At 38.2% G+C, this 21701-nt stretch overlaps 1 protein-coding gene across 37 annotated transcripts in view; it reads left to right on the top strand.

Annotated features, from left to right (window-relative positions):
• The window catches only part of ank3b (ankyrin 3b), a 177924-nt gene that overhangs the window by 118119 nt on the left and 38104 nt on the right, over positions 1 to 21701 (top strand). For 26 of the 37 annotated variants that reach the window (XM_049464977.1, XM_049464984.1, XM_049464983.1 and 23 more), the window contains 9 exons: positions 1149 to 1346; positions 2310 to 2408; positions 4586 to 4684; positions 4805 to 4903; positions 5353 to 5448; positions 6248 to 6320; positions 6490 to 6549; positions 13644 to 13767; positions 19613 to 19715. In XM_049464977.1, the coding sequence (XP_049320934.1) occupies positions 1149 to 1346; positions 2310 to 2408; positions 4586 to 4684; positions 4805 to 4903; positions 5353 to 5448; positions 6248 to 6320; positions 6490 to 6549; positions 13644 to 13767; positions 19613 to 19715 (951 nt within the window). Of the gene's footprint in view, positions 1 to 1148; positions 1347 to 2309; positions 2409 to 4585; positions 4685 to 4804; positions 4904 to 5352; positions 5449 to 6247; positions 6321 to 6489; positions 6550 to 10888; positions 11319 to 13643; positions 13768 to 19612; positions 19716 to 21701 lie in introns of those variants that run through there. The other 11 variants (XM_049464979.1, XM_049464970.1, XM_049464978.1 and 8 more) reach the window with 3 other exon arrangements.

Genomic DNA, 21701 nt, shown 5'->3' with positions numbered 1-21701 from the left:
GAACATCATCTTCAGTTTAGACCACAAATGTACTTTTACATGAGGAGATGGGGTACTGTATTTTCACTATACGTGCCATAAGTGAGAAAAATACAAATATCTCCTTGTTTTTTACAGAATATGTCAAAATATTTACTGTTGCTCATTTTACTTCAGAACAAGATCCTTGTGTTGCACAGTTGACTCTCAGAGTTCTCCTTCATGTAGCTTCCATATTTTTACTCTAATCTCTGTTCAGCCTCCAGTACAGCCTCCAACTGATGCGGTTAGTTTTAATACTACAAATACTACAAATTGTCATAATGGCCAGACACTAGGAGATACAAATCACAGGATTTGTTTAAAAAAGGGGTTAAGCTAAAAGGGGAAACATACCAAAGTGAGTAGTCAGGCAGTTCAGAGGCATGACCAGTAAATCCAATATAAGAGGTAAGGCAAGAGGCGAGGTGATAAACAAAAAAGGTTGTTAACTAGGCAATCAATAGAATAGGCCACAAAACAGAAAACAATTCAGATCGGTATCAGAAGAAGATAAAAAGCATTGTATGAGAGCTAGAAAACTAGAAACCAGGTGTATTACTCAGTAGGGATAGGACAAAAGTGAGGGGTATATATACACAGAATAACAGGTGCAGTCAGTAACTAGGTAAGCGGGAACGCTGTAGCTTCATGTGAGTTCTGGTGTGAAGGGGGAAAAGTTAAGAATCCGGAACAGGCAGGCTGACAGCATCAAGACTGACAAAAAGGTTGTTGAGTGTTTACTAAAACACTTTTTAAATACATTTACCACCACTTCCCAGTTGAATTTAATGACATTTGCAAAAATATTATAATATTACATGTACATATTATTAAATAATCATTTTAAATGAGTAACTTAACAGTATATCAAAATAAATTGCTGATTTTAATTATATAGATGAATGATGTTAGTGTTGATAGGACATTGTTGAGAACACTGATATCAAAAAGTTTTAATTATGGCCTTCACCTGCACTGTGGGTGTTCAACAGTGCTTCTAGTTTTATATTACCATCTGTTGGTCTCTTTGTTTGATAAGCAATGCCATGTTTCTCATTAACCTTTTATCTCTTTCTCTCTTTCTCTCTCTCTCTCTCTCTCTTTGTTTCTCTCTCTTTCTTTCTTAGAATGGCTACACACCTCTGCACATAGCTGCCAAGAAAAATCAGATGGAGATAGCCACCACACTGCTGGAGTACGGAGCAGACACCAATGCCATCACTCGGCAGGGCATCAGTCCTCTTCACCTGGCTTCCCAGGAGGGTAACGTGGATATGGTCACCCTGCTGATGGCCCGTGATGCCACCATCAGCCTTTGCAACAAGGTGAGTGCATTCCACGAATGCTTAGTATAGTAGTAGAGACTAAAATGCACAATGAATGATTTATAGTTTGGTTTCTCATTAAATGGGCCTCATCTAATCTAATATATAAGCATGCATAATTTATAGGAAATAATACACATCATTTGGAAATCTAATGGAAGGTCGTTAGCTTTTTGAGCACAGTGCACGCATTCGTTCACGGCTGGCACATTATTTTTCTCTACTTCTGTAGATTATATGAAATAATTAATCAGCTCAGTTCTGAAAATATATTTCATCACCTTTCAGCACTGTGATTCTAAAAACACACTGCTAAAAACAAGAAGGTGGCTTAGGGAGTGGAAGGTAAATTTCAGAATCCTGACCTGAATCTGTGTCTGCAGATGGTCTTAAAATGAGCAGTGCATTGCAATTTTGCAAGAAAGAATGAGCAAATATTCCCCAAATCTTGGTGTGTCATATCCAAAAAGACTATAATTCATTTTTAAAACTATTTTACAAGGAGAAGATTTTCTCTAAGCATAGTATTAAGCAAATAAAGTCTCTCTCTCTCTCTGACTTATGACAGCCGACACCTTTCTGATACTGCTGATACTCTCTTTATTCTCTTAGCCTACGTTCACATTACCAGGCTGAAGTGACTCAAATCTGATTTTTTGCTTAATGTGGCTCAAATCTGTTTTTTTTTTAATGGCTGTGTGAAAAGAATCAGCTCGAAAAGAAGCGGTGGCTGGCTTCACATGTATCGGAGGAAACATGTGCTAGTCTTCACCCTCCTGGTGTGTTGTGGCATTACTAGTGATAGGGGGAGTCCTAATGAGTGGGTTGGGTAATTGGCCGTGTAAATTGGGGAGACAAATGGGAAAAATTAGAAATAAAATAAAAAAAAAAAAATAAAAAAAAATTAAGCCATGTGGCTCATAATATGAACATTATCTAAATCTTTGTTCTCATGTGTTTCAGAGTGGCCTGACTCCTCTTCACTTGGCAGCACAAGAGGATCGAGTGAACGTGGCCGAAGTGCTGGTGAACCACGGTGCCACTGTGGACCCTGAGACCAAGGTACTCAATTATTTAACATACCTTTTCCACTGGCAAACAAACACAGCCCTCAAACTCCAAATAAAAGGACACTCAGGACATGCTCACTGTCTGGCCACTGCTCTCACGCCTCAGTGCAGGTCGTTCATGTACTGTATAAACTAGGAGCTGCTGAAGGTCACTGGGTGCAGCTATAGTGAGGAACTGTGAGCAGCGGTTCTGGCAGCAACCTCACTCACTGATCAATAACTCCCCAAACCACAGAATACACACTCGCTCAGAGCTTTCCTGACAGCCACCCAGAGGAATGAGGAGTTTACGGATAAAAAAGGAATAAATAATGTTCAGAAATTAAAATAAAAGGATGAATTTGAAAAGTGACATTGCTAGTGACAAACTAGTGAAAATCTAGGGGTGAATCCTGTCAGTTACAGGTGTTCACATTTCACATGTATCAGTTTAGTCCTATTCTAACTAAACCCTCAGCTCAACTTTTAAAAAGGCTAAAAAAATGGGGGGGGGGGGCACTGGGTGATGTATGGGTTTAGAGGCAGGGCAGGAGGGAGAGCTGATTGGCTGAGCTGCAGCAGCAGCAGTGTGTCTCTGTTAGGGGTGAGTCGCAGATAGTTGGTCATTAACAGGGGACTGTATTATTAATTGAATGCTCTGCACATTGTGATACTTGACTTTAGCACAGTTGAAACTGAGAGAACGCTGCAGAGGTAGAAATAACCACAATAAAAGTGTTTTTTAAAGGTTAGGAAATATAAAAAATTATGAATTAAAATTTGATTACTAAAATGTATATATGTATATATGTATAAATGTATACCACATTGTTTATCACATTTAAGCTATTAATGGAAAAAATATGGTTTGGGTTTAATAGCTCTTTAACACTAAAAGTCTCAACATGTTGAATCGAAAAGCTGTAGCGGACACTTTTTGTGAATAGTATTGAAAAGTATAGTATTGAATGAACTATTATGTAATAGTAATAATACGTAATATTGTTATGGCACTTTCTTATACAACAGAAATCATTATAGTGCATTAAAACAGTATTATTACAATGCCAATTTCAAAAAGGTGCAGGGTCAGGCAGGAATGAGACAAGCTTGGATAAAATAATGAGGCTTTATTAGAAAGAGACGATCCATAAACAAAGCGTCATACACAGATAAACAGAAACGCAGGCAAGAGAAACGCTTTGTAGGTGAATGAACCGAACCAGAACAAATACTCAGCCAGGTGGGTGTGTGGTGAGGGGGTATACAGGGGTGGCTGTAACAGGTGAAGTCAATATTCTGGTGATTGTGGTCTGGGAGGTGTCATGTAATGTGTTGTGAGGGAGTGAGTAAGTGATAAAAAGTTGTGTAAAATGTAAATAAAAACAAAATGCAATAGTTACCAAATTCTAAAGACACATATAAGATGTTAAAAGTAAGATTTTGGCAGATCAAAATAAAATAAACAAAATTGCAACAGTGTTATGTTATTGTTGCAATTTCTATTATTATTATTATTATTATTATTATTAGTGGCAGTAGAAGTAATAGAAGTTGTATTATTATGTTTTTAAGACATATTACAGTGGATAATAGCAATAATATTTGTCATCATCATCATTGTTGTTATTTAAGTCATGTTTAATAAATAAAATACTATTCAATGAAAAAAGAGAAAATGCATTATAAAAAGTCATAATATTAAAACAGGACATTGTTGTATTTATATAGTCCTTGAATCTTACTTTTAGTTGAATAAATATGTCCATTTTTACGAATAAAAATGCATTGGTTAAAAATATGTTTAATTTTTTGTGTTTCTTTTAATTACATTCAGTGTGTTTTACATTTACTTGTTGCAGCATAAAGTTTGAGTATGGTCAACTTTGATACTGCTTAATAAATAACTGAAATAACAAATGTAGCTAACACAATGCAAAATATGTAGTTGGACCAACTTAGGTGTATTTGGTTCACAGATAATAATTCATTTACTTAACTATTTTTTTAATTAGACCAAACCTAAAAAAAAATAATAATAAAAAAATAAAGTGGTCACTTGAAATTTTACACTAAATAAATGATGTCATCTACTCTCTCTCTTTCTCTCTCTCTCTCTCTCTCTCTCTCTCTCTCTCTCTCTCTCTCTCTCTCTCTTTTTTCTCCCTCTCTCTTTCTCTCTCTCTTCAGATGGGGTACACCCCCCTGCATGTCGCCTGTCACTATGGCAATGTGAAGATGGTGCACTTCCTCCTGAAAAACCAGGCTAAAGTCAATGCCAAAACTAAGGTGACTGTAAATTCTTTCATTGCTCAGATTAAAGGGAAGAATTTTTACCACATATTGTTGCTTTTTTGTATTTGAGTGTTTATTTTAAATGTCTTTTCTGCTCTGTTTGTCTGTATGTAGAATGGGTACACGCCCCTGCACCAGGCAGCACAGCAAGGCCACACACACATCATTAACCTCCTACTGCAGCACGGAGCGGCACCCAACGAACTCACAGTGGTGAGTGTTCAGAGATTCAGAGATTTTGTAGAACTTCAGAGAACATTCACTTACTACGATACTGTGGGCATGTAGTCTCCAGAATGTCTTTATTATATTATATTGTACATTATAATCAGCAGTGACACTTACATTGCATTACAGGCAAAAAGATGCTAAAACTGCCCAACGTGCTCATGGCAAGGCAGCATTAATTGGAGTGAATGGGAGTTTTAGCAAAGCCTAAAAGTGATTTCTCTATTTTAACACATGCTTTCTACTCAGAAAGGGCTCGTCAATTAGCTGATTAACTAAATTAGGATTATGAAAAGCAATAAATGTGCAGGGCAGCAAGACTTAAGACCAGGATTGAAAAACTCTGCTCTGCATACCATGGTGTTTAATAAAAATGCACAAAATCAACCCGAAATTAATGTATTGGCTTTAAAATTGACTTGTGTTTGTTGTAGAATGGAAACACGGCTTTGTCCATCGCCAGGCGACTGGGTTACATCTCGGTGGTGGATACTCTCAGGGTTGTGACAGAGGAGACTCTGACCACACTGGTAAGACTCCAGCTTCACACCATATGAGCTTTTGCAGCACATTTACTGTACATTTCAGCCAGTTCTATTCACCAAACTCCAGCCTTAAGAATATAATACATGAATACTCTGGAAAAAAATAAGAGACCACATAATGATGATGTTTTTCCTTGATTTTAACAATTTGAAAACCTCTGGAATATAATCAAGAGGAAGATGGATGATCACAGGCCATCAAACCAAGCTGAACTGCCTGAATTTTATCACCAGGAGTGGCATAAAGTTATTCAAAAGCAGTGCCAAGATGCATGAATCTTGATGCAAAAGCAGTGCCAAGATGCACAAATATTCAAATATTGATTTATCATATTTTTTTCCAGAGCTGCATAAACACTAGGTTTAGGTCCTTTATTACAGAAGTATCATTTATGTAGGATAATTTCCTTGTTTAAGTAATTTCTAGGTACTATATCAGAGGGGAGGTGTTAATTTAGGATCTATTGCAGTCAGTACTGTCTTTCTAAACAAAAGAGCAGTTTGACCCTAGATTAGAACTCCTTCTATGAGGAGCTGAATGGATATTGGCCCACAGTTGCTTTATTGCTTGCCCATATTTTGAGGAGTATTTAGTAGGAACGGAAGAAAAACGAAGAAGTGGTGACAGTTTCTGTTGTTGTGTTGTTGTTTTTTTTTCACTGCTGGCAAACAAGGGCCACTGAAGTCCAGCTCAGTTCAACCGTGTCTGAACAGCCTTTCAGAAACAGTGAGGACACCCGGCGGGGCCGTTTCACTTGTTTTATAACATTCTGCTCTTTTGCAGACGGTTACCGAGAAGCATAAGATGAATGTCCCAGAAACAATGAACGAGGTTCTGGACATGTCTGACGATGAAGGTAAGCATTTTGCCCTTAAACTTAAAATGACATCATTCATTCCATGCTTTTTTTATTATTGTTTTACTATTATTTCAGCAATATTATTTAATAATATTATTTTTAATACCTAAGTTTTGTATTATTGCTTTTATTACTTTTATTACTAACTAATGATTAAATATTGCAGTTCGTAGAGCCAATGTACCCGAAATGCTCACTGAAGACTATATATCAGATGTTGACGAAGGTATTTTTTTTTGTTCTTTATTTTCTTTGCTTTTGTAGCTTTTCTGTAGCTGCTTTGCGCTTTTTTCTGATTTTTTTTCTTCACTCACCCAAAAACTAACCAAATTTCTTTACTCACTGTTTCACGCTTTTTGTGTGTCGGGTGCTTCTCCGCGGCCTCTCACCAAATACGATCCAGTGCTGGTTGCTAGGCAGGCCTGTTCTGAATATGAAATGCTTCAATATGCAAATAGAACTGCATACATTAAATGTCACTGCTGGTACTTGGTTTGAAACTGTATTTGGCGCAGTTAGGATTTCGCTCACGTATTCACTCTGTAAACAGCGGCTCAATAGGCAGGAGTGTTTTCTTTGGGGGGAAATAAGGCCAGGCTTTTAAGGACTCTGCCTCTGGACAGAGTTACCCATACATTTGTTTGGCCACTTTGGCTGGAACCCGTTTTCTAGCTAGTGGCTTTTTTTTCAGAGAGCCAACAGTGAAAGGGGAGTGAGTTAAGTAGCAGCACTAATCCTGTCATTTAACCCAAGCTTGAGGCTGGAACAGCTTTCCCAAACTGTTAAATATTTATGAAATAGAGGGCAATAAATACAAAGATCTCACATTAATAACAGTGTGAGTTTACTGTAAAGTTGATGATGATGCATAAACATGAACACCGGGAGAATTAGGAATTTATAGCACAAAAACTACACTGGGTATAAAGCCAGTCTTACAAAATGTGTTACAAAATGTACAATTTATATGTTAAATAATCTTTAGACTTATATATATATATATATATATATGATAGTACAATACTAAAAGTATTAGATGTTAAAATGGAATTGAAACCCTGTTTATTATTTATATGCCTCTGGTTTAAAATTCATAATTTACTGTAATGTAAAAAAAATAAAATATCAAAATAATATTTTATAGAGGATGGTATTAATCAGATGGCAGTACATAAATCAGACGTGCTACAAATCTCATATACAGACACATCTCCAGCAAGATTCCTGAAGAACTAAGCTATAAGTTTGGGACATTATGCTTTTTTGTCATTTCACTTAGAAGTCTCCCTGTTAACATTTCAGCAATGCACATTTATTGACACATACAGCTCTGGAAAAAAAGTAAGAGACCACTTAAAATGATGATTTTCTTTGATTCTAAAATACTGCTTGAATTTTTGCACCAGGAGTGGCATAAATATATCCAAAAGCAGCGTGGTGGAGGAGAACATGCCAAGATGCATAAAAACTGTATTAAAAACCAAAGTTATTTCACCAAATAGGGATTTCTGAGCATTTACAAACTTTATGAATATGAACTTGTTTTCTTTGAATTATTTGAGGTCTGCAAGCTCTGCATCATTTTTGTTTTCTGCAAATAAATGCTCTAAATGACAATATTTTATCTGGAATTTGGGAGAAATGTTGTCTGTAGTTTATAGAATAAAAACAACAATAGTTATTTTACGCAAATATATACCTATAAATAGATCATCATAAAAACTGATTCAGAAACTGAAGTGGTCTCTTTTTCTTTTTTTTTTTAAAGCTGTATATAGAGTAGTCACATATAGAAATCTGGAATCTGTTCTTTATATTGTGTCCCAATTTTATGATAAAAGGACCAATAGAAATCCTGCAAAAGTTCTGAAAATGAAATTTTGAAAATATAAGGTGACTACACTGTTGCTGTCAGACATTTTTTACTTTTTGAGATAATATGAATCTGACAGTTGTAATTTGCATTTTCTTAATATTTGATGATAAATACAGCAATAAAAATGCTTTAAAATGCTTTAGAATGAATAATTTTTACATTAACCTCAAATGGATGTTAGGAAAGAGATACCAGGACTTTTCTAGGTGATTTTACATGATAGTATCTGTATGTAACTGTACTCTGTAGTTCTATATGCAGATTACATGTTTGACAGCTATGTTATTTCTGTGTAAAGTCTCTACAGATAGCTACAGTAGAGGACATAACACTTAGAATGAGAACGACCCTATATGTCCATGTTAATGTTTTAATTAAAAACCTTTAAATTATACAAGCCTGCACTATATTATGTTTGTTTATACTGCCTGACTTTAAATAGATGTGTGTGTGTGTGTGTGTGTATGTTCTCAGAGTACGCTGTGGGCTCCAGTTAATGTTAACTGACACTTCTGCATGCTTCCACGATTCCACTGACATAACTCAGATAGCTCCTTGTTTACACGTTATGCTGGGGTCCTGAAATAAACCCCCTCACATGAACATAGAGCTTCTTTACGGATTTGTTTCGGTTCCATTAGAGAGAAGAATCTCAAGAGTGTTGGAAGCAGCAGATGATTAGTTTTAAAGGCTGTACTAATTTGAAGCAGGCGACGAAAAGTGTTTCCCAGTTGCGGCTTATTGCATAGCTACCTGACCAATGTGTGTAAACAACTGTGCCTCTCTCTCTCTCTCTTTTTGTCTCTCTCTCTCTTTCTGTCTCTCTCTCTCTCTTTGTCTCTCTGACGTTGGGCTCTGGGAGAGCTCTCTTTAGAGGAGTGTGGTCCAGCTGAGTGAGAGCCAGGCTTTGCTAGCTGGCAGAAGCTGCTGTGGTCAAGCTGCCAGGCACTTCTCAGCCTCCTCACAATGCCTTCAGCAGATGTTCCATGAGCTCTTATGAACTTACAGGAAGCCTCTGTGATTGTGAACCCACAGATTTACACTTACTCTGGTGAAGTGATGATACTTCCCTTACTCTAATGAACAGGATACATTCAGTAACCTGAGGGTACTGATGCTAAGCCTTAAATATAAGGGTGTTTTACCTCCCTGGAGATCCAGCTCTCAAATATTTTACATATTGGATGTAAATGATCAAGAACACTATTAAAACTGAATCTAAAAACACATGGAAAAGGTAAAAGGTTGCAGTATACATCACGTTACAAACTCTTTCTTTTATGTAAATTATAGAATCATGAGTTATCTATTTTTAAATACAGCTCTCAAAAGAATTAAGTGACCACTTGATTTTCTGAATCAGTTTATCTGATTTTGCTATTTATAGGGATGTTTGAGTAAAATGAACATTGTTGTTTTATTCTGTAAACTATGGACAATATATGAGAAATGGCTGAAATAACTTTCAGACCTAAAATAATGCACAGGAAAAAAAAGAGTTCAGAAATCAATATTTGGTGAAATAACCCTGTTTTAAATCACAGTTTTCATGCATCTTGGCATGTTCTCCTTCACCAGTCTTACACACTGCTTTTGGATAACTTTATGCCACTCCTGGTGCAAAAATTCAGAGGTTTTCAATTTGGTAAAATCAAAGAAAGGCATTATTTTTAAGTGGTCTTTTATTTTTATTTTTTCCAGAGCTGTACATCTAAATGAGCATAAGTATAAGTATTATGAGATTGTGGTAGTAACAGATTTCAGACTAATAGAAACGGAAGCAGTTATAAAAGTTATCGGATGTGGCCTGACACCACCCATTGAGCTATTTTGTGGTTGTGCGGTAGCAAGCTCTTTTTGTAGGAAAAACAAGTATCTCCAAAATCTTCTAAACTTTTAATGGACGTCAAGGTAAAAAGAGTGGATTTCAGGTCATTTTTAAGTATTTCTATTGGTCTGTTAATCAGTACAGTGAGATTGAAAAGCTAAAAACAGATAAAATACAGAGACGCACACTGAGAGTTAGTTATGAGAATTACTCTATAAATAAATTTCAGCATAAATACAAAAATGCAATTATCTGCCTTTTGTATTTGTTAGTAGCTATGCTGTGTTTACATTGCTAAATAAAACTGCTAATACTTTACCAGGCGAATTACAGGAGGATGTTGGGGCCAAACATCATTATTAAAGTTTATAGATTAATTGTATGTGTTAATACTTCAACAGTGACAGCACTTTTATAAGGAAAGACTGAGAGAGAGTAATTTGGTGTGTCCTAATCTTTGCTTATGAGATTAATAACGGAATAATGATACTGCAGGTTAATAATCACAGCCTTGCTCTATGTGTGTGTGTGTGTGTGTGTGTGTGTGTGTGTGTGTGTAACTGGAGTTTGGACTTTTGGACTCTCCTGTAGTCTCTGGCCTGTAATAAAGGGGCCGGGGTCAGGTGGCAGGCCGTGTGTCCCTCCCTCCCCGGCTGTGTGTCCTGCTGCCAGTGAGGGGGCTCTTTTGTTCCCTTTCTGTTACTCAGAGTCGAATTACGGAGTACACCTAAGACCCGGTGCCATAGAAATCCCCCCAACCAAACACACATACACACACACTCTCTCTGTCTGTCTCTCTCTCTCTGTATTGTGCCAATCCCAAAAGAGTGTGTGTGGGGGTGGGTGAGGGGTGGGTGGTGTTTCTGGAGAGTCCCGGAGCTTTATCCCGCCACTGCTGTGAACTCAGTCAGCGGTGGACTCCCGCACTGCCTGAGCTCTGGTCACTAGTTTGGGGGGAGTGTTCCCATGCCTGTGTGTGTGTGTGTGAAAGAGTGAAAGAGTGAAAGAGAGAGAGAGAGAGAGAGAGAGAGTGAGCTCAGTGCAGCAGGAGGAGTGGCTGGAGTGGTTTCAGGTGCTGCTGGTCCGTGCAGGGAAGTTACAGGGGAGGAACATGTGGACGCAAAACCCTGTGGATTTTTGATCTGATCTGATTGCATGGATTTGGATTGTCCCAGTGGGAGTGACGTATTGTTCTGGGGGACGCATGGAGTGAAGAGAGAAGGAGGGGAATCACAAACCTGTTGAAACAGTGGAGGATCTTACAGAAGGAGGGTCATGGCGACTCAGATGTGTAAGCGAAGTTACACATAAGAAGTTGGACAGAGTGAAGTTGTTCATGCTGTTGCTGGATTCGGGTTTGAGCTTGTTTGCTGGCTGCTGTGTCCTGATTTAGCAGTGCAGGGCCAAACGAGGGAAAGCTAATCTGTGTGTGTGTGGTGTGTGGTGTGTGTGTGTGTTGGGTGCTTAGAAAGAACTGTTCACTCGCTCTGAAAAGTTTTGCTGACTCTGTGGAGTCTGTGGTTGAAAAGAAAGGCTATTGAGAGGGCTAGTCAATGGTATGTGTTTTTGTGGGATGAGGGATTCTTTTATAAGGCATATACATAGTATAGGGCTAGAATTGTGTGTGTGTGTGTGTGTGTGTGTGTGTGTGTGTGTCAGTTATGGTACAGCACTACTGGTTTGATGGGGAGGGGTTGCCGTGGTAATAAGCAGCAGGGGACTGGGAAGCATTGTCACTACTGGAATGCTGGGCAACCCTCCCCCTTTAATCTCTCTCTCTCTCTCTCTCTCTCTTTCTCTCTCTCTCTCTCTCTATAGTGTGTAGTGTGCACTTGCTGTAGCTTGTTCTAACCCTGGTAGAGTGTTTGCTCACCCCGAGCCTTTAGACTGAACAAACACCCACTGCTCTGCTTCTTTCAGTCTGACTCACTCTTTTGATGGCTTCTGTCTATCTTTAATGCTTTATGTACTATATAATAATAACTACACTATATACAGTATGTCTAGATGTTGGTAGACATTCCTTCTAATGCATGCATTCCTCTACTGTAAGTTGCACGCGTTGCTTGCACCGATCTGCAAATAGACACAAACAGCTTCTTTATTTCCTGTAGAAGAAGTACTGCTAGAAACAGAACAGGAATCTCTTAAGCAGCTAAATGCAGCCTGTATAACATGTATAGCATGAAGCTGTAGAGCTGAGATAAGCATGAGGTGAAAGCTAAACTAAATTGCAATCAAACCCAAACATTTCGTTTTGTTGGAGACAGTTACTCCAACAAAAACAGGAATAACTTTCTTTACGCCCATGATTTTAACAGAAACAATGAATGAGCAGGTGTCCCAATACCCAATAAGTCCCTATACATTTGTATATACACAGAAGTGTTGAGACACCTGAGTCTTCCAAAATTAATGGTATGGATGTTGGATAATCACCACCTCTCCTCATCCCCAGCTCCTAAAACTCATCCCAAAAATTCCAAAGAACACATTTCCATTGCTTCTGGAGCTTTATACCCCTCTAGACCACACCTGATATGGGCTTGGCATGGTGCCATTAGGTTCATACTCATCTGCTCCAGAGAGTCCTATTCTTTTGGCAGTATTTATCTACAGTGGGTGCTTAAAACTTAAAAGTATTTTTTGCACTTTAAGACACTTTTAAAAATCTTTAATATGAATTTGCCAGTCAGGCTTTAAGGAGCAGTAAAGCCACTCAGCTGAAGTGCAGCGTTATAAAGGAGTTTTAGAGAAGTTTCTCCAGCACCAAGGCTGGAGCAGTCTTTTGCCAATCAGAGGCGAGTATACCGGACTGTAGCCTGCGTGTTTGCCGTGTTAAAACAAGCTACGTGGGACGTACTGCTAGTTAATATCTCCCTGACTTACCGTAACACTCGGGGTTCCTCAGTGTAGCTCTGTCGGGGTACATTTTCTAGTGCTAATCGTGGCTAGCGTTAGCGGTTAGCAACTAATGCTAATGCTGCTGCCCCCAACCTTTGTGAAAATCTGGAAATCTAAGCTTACTGTAAGTAAACGGCAGCGCATTACTTACCAAAATAAACAGGTTTTAAGAAGGGAAATTTGTATAGATTAACATCCAGAGCTTGTTTGACTTTTTTGTTTAGTTTGAGAGTTTTGTTTAGTTAGCTTAGCTTTACTTAACTTAGTTACCCCCCCAACCACCACCCAGTGGCGAGACTTGCTGAATTAGAGGGAAAATATGATGACACCACTGTTCTTTACTAGTGTCACATAATGTGCTTAATAATCCAGTAAAATAGACCAGAAAATAGACGTTCATTGATAACATGCCTTACAATCCAGTTATAAATGCATGCAATAGAAGGGCTGTCTGTCCATAAATATTTGGACATACAGTATATACTGTACAGTTATAATGTTGGGTATTTTAAGTTGGTTTTGCACTCAAGCTACAAGGCTATTGTACTTAAGTAGTAATGGAACTATTTCTGTGATATCAAAACTTCTGCAGCCTCATTAAACCTGTGGATCAAACAGCCTGTGGAGATTTTTTTCTTTAGTAAACTGGTCATCAGATCTGAACTTCCTCTCAGTGCGGGTTCTGTTCTGACTCTGACTGTGTGTGTAATAGGTGAGGATGCAATGACTGGGGACACGGATAAGTACCTGGGCCCTCAGGACCTGCGAGAGCTGGGTGACGACTCGCTGCCCCAGGAGGGCTATGTTGGATTCAGCATCGGAGCCCGGACTGCAAGGTAGGGATGGTTGCTTGTGCTGTGATTTGACAGGAAATGTTTTGAAGTTTGGAGTGCGAGATGTGGATTTTTTTTATTTGATGACTAATTTAAAATATCTGGCAATACATGGTTTAATACTGCAGCAGCTGCTATAGTGCAGAATAGTTTATGGGTAGTGGGTCTAGGGATGGGACAGTGTGAAAGGTTCCTATCATCATGATTTCAGGGATGTTTAAAATGTTTTAAAAAATTCTTCATAATTAAAATATTTTTAATTATTAAACCTAAAAAAGGTTTCATACATGAATGATGTGTGAGTTGGCTATAGCACAATTAAAAAATATTAAATAGAATTATTCAATAATTATATTTAAAAGAAATGACAATACAATTTAAAATGAATACATCGTTCATCAGAAAGTATTGGTCATAGATATTGGCCAAATCTAGGTATCAGGCTGATGCAGATGTTTCTAAAAAAAGCTATTGCTGGCCGATACCAATTTAATTCTGTTATTATCATGCATCTTTACATTTTATGTCACTGATATAGTGATAATAATAAAGCATAATAATGCTGATGCTTTTAAAGAGCAATTAATTTTTCACTATTGAGACTATTGAGACTATTCAAACACACCAAATAAATACATTAATGACAAAACCACATACAGTAATGGGCTGTTCTCTTTAAATAAACATAATGGGCAATATTGTGGTCAGAAAAAATCCACATATTGGATGATAAATCAATAGTGTAATTATCAAGACTAATTAGGTTTAATTGACATATCAGTACATTCCTTATTATTATTATTACATTTTTTAACAAAGCATATTGTTAAAATTGGTAACCTTCCATCCCTAGACTACTGAGAACCTCAAACACAGCAGAAGCTTTCACACCACTCCTATGAATCATCTCTCTCTGAATCATCCAGATCACGAGTTAATGAAGTTTGTGAATGAATAGGATTCATCCTGTTATCTCTGTTAACCCAGCTCTTCCTTCCAGGCTCCTGGTTACAGATAATTGGCAGCCTGGCCAGTGTTTGTAGTATTCTGTGCTGCTGTCACAGCCTGAATCAATAGCAGAATGCCAGGGTCACCCAAAGGCTAATGTTTAACCTACATGTAGTTAGCTGTAGGGCATAGTTTTCACTCCAGCTGATAATAATTCAAATGAGTTTATTGAACATGCGAGTCTTACTCATTAATGCAGGCCAGCAGCAGGAAACTAGAACCATGCTCAATATCACTGCCTCAAGCGTTCGCTCGCAATCCAGGAATGGCACTTTTTTGTTGCCATAGCAAAAAATAAAAATAGCCCAGCAAAAAAAGCTGGCTTGCTTTTGAATGAAATCATACTCTGGATCAGAGACAGTAATTAGCTCGTAGTGCTTTGGTAATTGAGGGCTTGCTTTTAGAATAGTCTTTCCTGTTTAACGCTGACTATTCTCACTAGTTCCTTTCAATTCTCTGTTTAGCAGCATCGGTCAGACGCCTGCTTGCATTGCATGCTCTCAGACAGCACCGCATAACTCCTGTCTGAAGCTGTGGCTTGACTTGACCATAACCTCACAATTGCTTGTGGCAAGACTGACAGCTCCTACAGACCCCTACAGGGACACAGTACATCACAGCAGCTACTTTTGCGTCATGTATGTGTGTTTGGAAATGTTTGAAGGAATAGTTTGGCACACAAAGGAAATGTGGTCATTTTCCCTACCTTGAATGGATCAGCCCAGATATGTTTGGTGCATTAGGGTGCTTTCACACCTGTAATTAGTTTCTATGGTCTAAATCAGTTGATGAGTTTGTTTACTTGGAGCGTTTTCTCCCCTTTGTTGGTTTGGTTTCACACAGGCATAAACCTAAACGCACCAAAATGTGCACCACTAAACCATGCAAGCACCTTTTCTACTCTGATTGGTCATAGATGTCTGGTGCATGAGCCAGAAAGTAAATATCTGTGCAGTGTATAGCTGCTTTAATACTGGACGCTGAAGTTGCACGGCTGTGCGTAGTGAACGCAGCACAGACCATGCATGTAAACAGCATTGAACAGAACTGAGACAGCGTTTGTTTACTGTTAGCTGTGGTAATCAGTGTTACCTGGCTATTACATCAGATTAAACTGCACCCTTGTCAACAGTTTAGCTCAAATAAAAGAAGGATACTTCATATCTGGGTTAGTTCAAGACTGAATCACGTTCTCAGCACAAGTGAATCTGCTCCAAAGTTTGTTTGGGACCAGACCGAGACCACTTCCTGTGTGTTTTCACACTTCCTGTTTTCACACCTGCTCACCCGGACCACAATAATGGTGCAAATGAACCTGATGAGCCCAAATAGTGTTGGTGTGAAAACACTCTCAGTGTGTGTTGCCCCGTGTAAACCCATCTGTGCAGGGAACACACACATACATACACACTAGTGAGCACATTCAGAAGACACAGACCGTAATATATTGTGGTGAGCACATGTGCCCAGAGCAGTGGGCAGCCATCGCTGCAACACCCAGGTATCGAAGCCCAGGTATCAAACCCACAACCTTGTCATTAATGGCATCTGTGTCTGACCTAACATCTACATAGTAAATGGAGTGTAAAGAAGTGTCTAATGTAGTGGACTGTGGGTGTTTAAAAAAAACCAGCAGCACCTCTGTCCTGTACACTCTTACCAGCACAACCATATCAGTTTCACTCTGACATGTGCTCTGTGATGGTCTGGTCTCTCCTGTGGGGTCCTGGCCATTGAAGAACAAGGTGAAAGAAGAAAAATTAAGTATACAAAGAAACAGATACAGGACTACATACATAAATCCACAAAGGTGATTTTAATCAACTTCGTTAGCTTTGTAGCTCCGGTGCAGAAGTAAAGAAGTCAACGTGTTTCGGCTCCATTTGAGGTCAAAGGGAAAACTGTACATTTCACCTTTCCATCGAACTATTCCTTTAAAGCTGAATGAAACCACGCGTTTCATCAGAGGGCCTGAGCGTTACGGGGTCTGAGAGCAAGCGGCAATGCAACTGCAGAGCATTACAGGCTGTGTCATTCAACCACTGCTTTCTGCCTGCTCTCTTCTGATTTGTTACTTTCAATCTCCTCTGTCCCTCCTCTCTCCCTCACCCCCCTCCCACAACCATACCAAATTTGCACCATAGTCCTAAAGTCAGGTAAGAGGGCATGGCTGTTCCCCAGACATACCGCACACATTGACGTGGCCCCTATGACTCATTATTCATGGAACACTGTCTTGTGATGTGCTTTTATCTGTTTATCGTTCAATAGACTGAAGAATAAATAGGTGTGAATAGTGCTTCACTATTAGATATTGCAAAAGAACCACTTGATCTTCTGTGCTTTTCTGTGGAGCATAGCTTTATTTATTTATTTTTTTTTTTTTAGAGTTTAGGAGTTTAGAGTTTTAGAGTCAGGCTTAGCTGTGTTTGGCTGTGTTGTGCTTGACCATTTCATTTATGAGCAGCTCTGCCTGTGCTTAGCATTTTAGCTGCTGTGCTTCTTGGCCTTGTTTTGGTTCTGAAGTGGCTAATTCCCTTAATGTGGCTTCCAGGGAGACATAAGTATATCAAAGCTGAGCCTGATCTCGCCTCATTATTTGGATGCATTAATATTTAATCTTTTAACTCAAAACAAAAATGGTGAACAAAATAGTATGTCAATTGATCATGAAGTTTAACCTCAAGGGATTGCTTGAGAATGCCAACACCTGTATAAGTTGTAAGGGGTTATCTTGTGAGTGAGGTTAAACACTGGCCATCATGCTCAAAGCAAGGCCTGACAGTGGGTTGCCAGATTGATGGGACATTCTGTTTCTGTAGCTGTGCAGAAATGTAAAATTCCTCGATTCAGAGATCCAGAGTCACGTGTGTTCTTTAAAGACCTCATATAAGGCATTCACACCCATAGTAGACAGAACAGTGGGTGGTAATGATCGTGACCAGCAGCGTCTGATTAGAGTTGACACAATGCAAGTCTCATGTTTAGAGGCATTTGGCATTTCAGTGTAACAATCCACAAAAGACAGTAAAAAGAAATTTAAAAACAGGATAACCTACCCATAATCCATTGCATTGTTTGGTTTGTGTGCAGCCTCAGGAAGGCTGTTTTTACATAACATATAAATTTTAATTTTAATTTAGGAGCCATGGAATGGGGCACAGTTTTGGAATTAGTCGCATTTTTGCTTCTATAATGTTAGTATGACATCAACATTGGTGTTCACATTCTGTGTTGATTGTTAAACAAATTTTCTCATTTATTTCCACATACAGAAGTTGATACACTCAATAGAGTCCCTCTAGTTAATAGGTAATTTACACCTGAATAAGCATAATGCCACAAAAAGGCAAACAAATGTAATATTGTGTAGTTGCATAGCGTCTAATATAATATATTGAAATAGGACCAAGATTGAAAGTTTGTGTATAAGAGGCGAGATCAGGTTCTCAGATATGTTATATTTAAGTTTTCCCCATCTACAATACAGCTCTGAAGAAAAATTGAGACCATTTAAAAATAATGAGTCTTATTGATTTTACCAAGTAGAAAACCTCTGGAATATAATTAAGAGGAAGATGGATGATCACAAGCCATCAAACCAAACTGAACTGCTTGATTTTTTTGCGCCAGGAGTTGCATAAAGTTATCCAAAACAGTGTGTAAGACTGGTGGAGGAGAACATGCCAAGATGCATGAAAACTGTGATTTAAAACAAGGGTTATTCCACCAAATACTGTTTTCTGAACTCTTAAAACTTTAGGAATATGAACTTGAAAGCTCTGCATCTTTTTTATTATTTCAGCGATTCTAATTTTCTGCAAATAAATGCTCTAAATGACTGTATTTTTATTTAAAATTTGGAAGAAACATATACGTATAAATACAAAATCAGATAAACTCATTCAAAAACTGAAGTGGTCTCTTAATTTTTCAGAGCTGTATATTTTAAGCAGTAAATTCATATGGATATTTATGAACAGATATTGCATTGGCTAAATTTAAAGTGTGCTGTAAACTGGACGTCGCTTCATCATATTGATCGCCGTAACGTGCATGGTGCGTGCATTCCAGACATATTATGGATGCTTGGAATATATAGGTCAGCCTAATGAAAGGCTATTGGCTCAGTGGGCAGTTTTTTTTAATGAGAGGCCAGGCTATCTATTCTAGTTGGAATTCTGTAAGGGAATCTGAGAATCCAGGAATGTGCTATCGGAGCTTATTCATACATCTGTTTTGACTTTTCAAGTGCAGTTATTACTTGTCTGGGAATGACTGGATAACTGCATGGATTTAGGAGCATCATATACATGCCTGACATCTTCATGCAGATCATACGTCATACTTATAGGCAGAATATATATTGTCATTGCTAATAAGGATCTCATCTCTACTGATACTTAATGATGCTGCTTACTTACGTTTGCTTACATGTCATTTACGTATACAAACACATTAAAAAATATGCTCACACACATACTTGTATCTATATTGTACACAACACACTTATTTCTGTATATGTATAAATATATAGTCTATGGATACAAGACAACTAAAAGGTTGTCTTGTGTTTTTTGTGTGTCTGTCCTGTGCGGTGCTTTGCATTCTGTTGGTTTTTCTTTTTGAATTCGTGTGCCAGTTTCCCTGGAAGCTGCATGCAGTAATGTGTGGTTTTTGTTTTGTTTTTTGTTTGTTTGTTTGTGTGTTTGTTTGTGTGTTTATTGTGGTGTCCGTTTGTGTGTGTGTGTTTTTGTGTGTGTGGTGTGTTTTTTTGTGTTCATCTCATTGCCACCCCTCCCTCGCCCCGCACTGTGTGGTAAACTGTGAATGCCAACAGCCTGCGCTCCTTCAGTTCGGATAGGTCCAACACACTGAACCGGAGCTCTTTCACCAGGGACAGCATGATGATCGAGGAGATCCTGGCGCCCACCAAGGACACGGTATGCCCCCCCGTTCACTACACCTAGTGCTTTCTTGGTACGGTACAGAAGTCTTTGCCAGGTCCGGTAAATGATATTAAAAACTGAGATGAAATACCGAATGATAACATACAGTATATATATTATTTGGTATTGATTATATTTGGGCTAAGAAAGTAGCACCACTCTTTTTTTTTACTACTGCAATATTTTACTGTGTTTGACCAATCAAAATTGATGGCCATGTTAATGAATCATGCATGGATAACCCCTGGTTCTCCACAGGATCTTTGTCAGCAGTAAGTAAAGCTGATTAAATTAGCTGAAATGGTCTCCACAATCATACAGCTCTGGGAAAAAAATAAGAGACCTCTTAAAAAAAGATTGGTTTCTTTGATTTTACCAAATTAAATCTGTAACATAATCAAGAGGAAGATGGATGACCACAAGCTATCAAACCAAGCTGAACTGCTTAAATGTTTGCACCAGGAGTGGCGTTAAGTTAAAGTTAAACATGCTAAGATGTATAAAAACTGTGGTTAAAAAACAATGTTATTCCACCACATGTTGATTTCTGAACTCTTAAAACTTTATGAATATGAACTTGTTTTTTGTATTATTTGATGTCTGAAAGCTCTGAATCTTTTTTGTTATTTCAGCCATTTCTCATTTTCTGCAAATCAATGCTCTAAAAGACCTTTTTATTTGGAATTTGGAAGAAATGTTGTTCATAGTTTATAGAACATAACAACAATGTTCGTTTTACTCAAACATATATCTATAAATAGCAAAGTCAGAGAAACTGATTCAGAAACTGAAGTGGTCTCTCAATTTTCTCCAGAGCTGTTTAGTGTGCATCATTCTTAGGTTCTTAAATGTTTTTTTATTTAAATTTTTTATCCCATTTTCTCCAGCCAATTACCCAACCCATTCATTAAGACTCCCCCTGTCACTAGTGATGCCCCAACACCAGGAGGGTGAAGTCAGCCACTTCCTTTTTTCAAACTGCTGCTGATGTAGCATTGCTGAATAGCGAGTGTGCACTGAGGAAAGCGCAGCGACTCGGTTCTGATACATCAGTTTACAGACACCTTTGTGATGAGTGATGTATCGAGAGAGCATCATCTACCCACCCAGAGAGAGACCAAGGCCAATTTTGCTCTCTCAGGGTAAGCTATATGAACAGGATTCGAAGCTGTGAACTCCTGATCATAGTGGCAGCGCTTAGCCCGCTGGATCACTCAGAGCCCCCACTCTGATGTTCTGAAGGTGAATGCATAACAGTTCAAAGGTGATGTTGATCAGCACAAGGCGTCTGTGAGCTGATGTATCAGAACCAAGTCACTGCGCTTTCCTCCAAGTGCGCTGTGATGCTGCTCGGTAATGCTGCATCAGCAGTAGTTTGAAAAGATGTGGTGGCTGACTTCACATGTATCGGAGGAGGCATGTGCTAGTCTTCACCCTCCTTGAGTTGGGGCATTAATAGTGATAATCCTAATAAGTGGGGTGGATAATTAGTCTTGTACATTAGGAAGAAAATGGGATAAAAAAAAAATCCTCACTATATCCAATCCAATCAGTAAAGAAGTCCTGGGTTCTTTTGTAGTTTTTTAGTATTTTTGTTTTGAGTTTTATGATTTAAAATGGTTCTTTTGTAAGAGGACTTTATAACAGGACACTATTTCTACTTATTTTAGATGAAAAGTCTCATTCTTGCGCCATTCTTGGTTCACCAGTCGAACATCAGATTTCACATTGGAGTTAAAAGTAACATATTTGGCATTAAAGAAGTGATGTTGTCTAAACGTTAAAAGTTAAAAGTCCCAAAAAATGGAAATACTTTAGCAATGTAAAATGCATAGTATCAGTTTGCTTTTGGTTCACCACTGCTTTTTTTTTAAATCATATATTTCAACCAATACCTTTATTAGTTTTTCAAGCTGATTTTTTCAAGAAGGAATTAGAGCAAACATTATAAAGACAAAATGAAAGTGTTTATTCCATAAT

This window comes from Astyanax mexicanus, chromosome 15 (assembly GCF_023375975.1).
Source record: "Astyanax mexicanus isolate ESR-SI-001 chromosome 15, AstMex3_surface, whole genome shotgun sequence".
Lineage (NCBI taxonomy): Eukaryota > Metazoa > Chordata > Actinopteri > Characiformes > Acestrorhamphidae > Astyanax > Astyanax mexicanus.
Note: the sequence above shows the minus strand (reverse complement) of the source record. Positions and strands in the feature narration are given on the sequence as shown.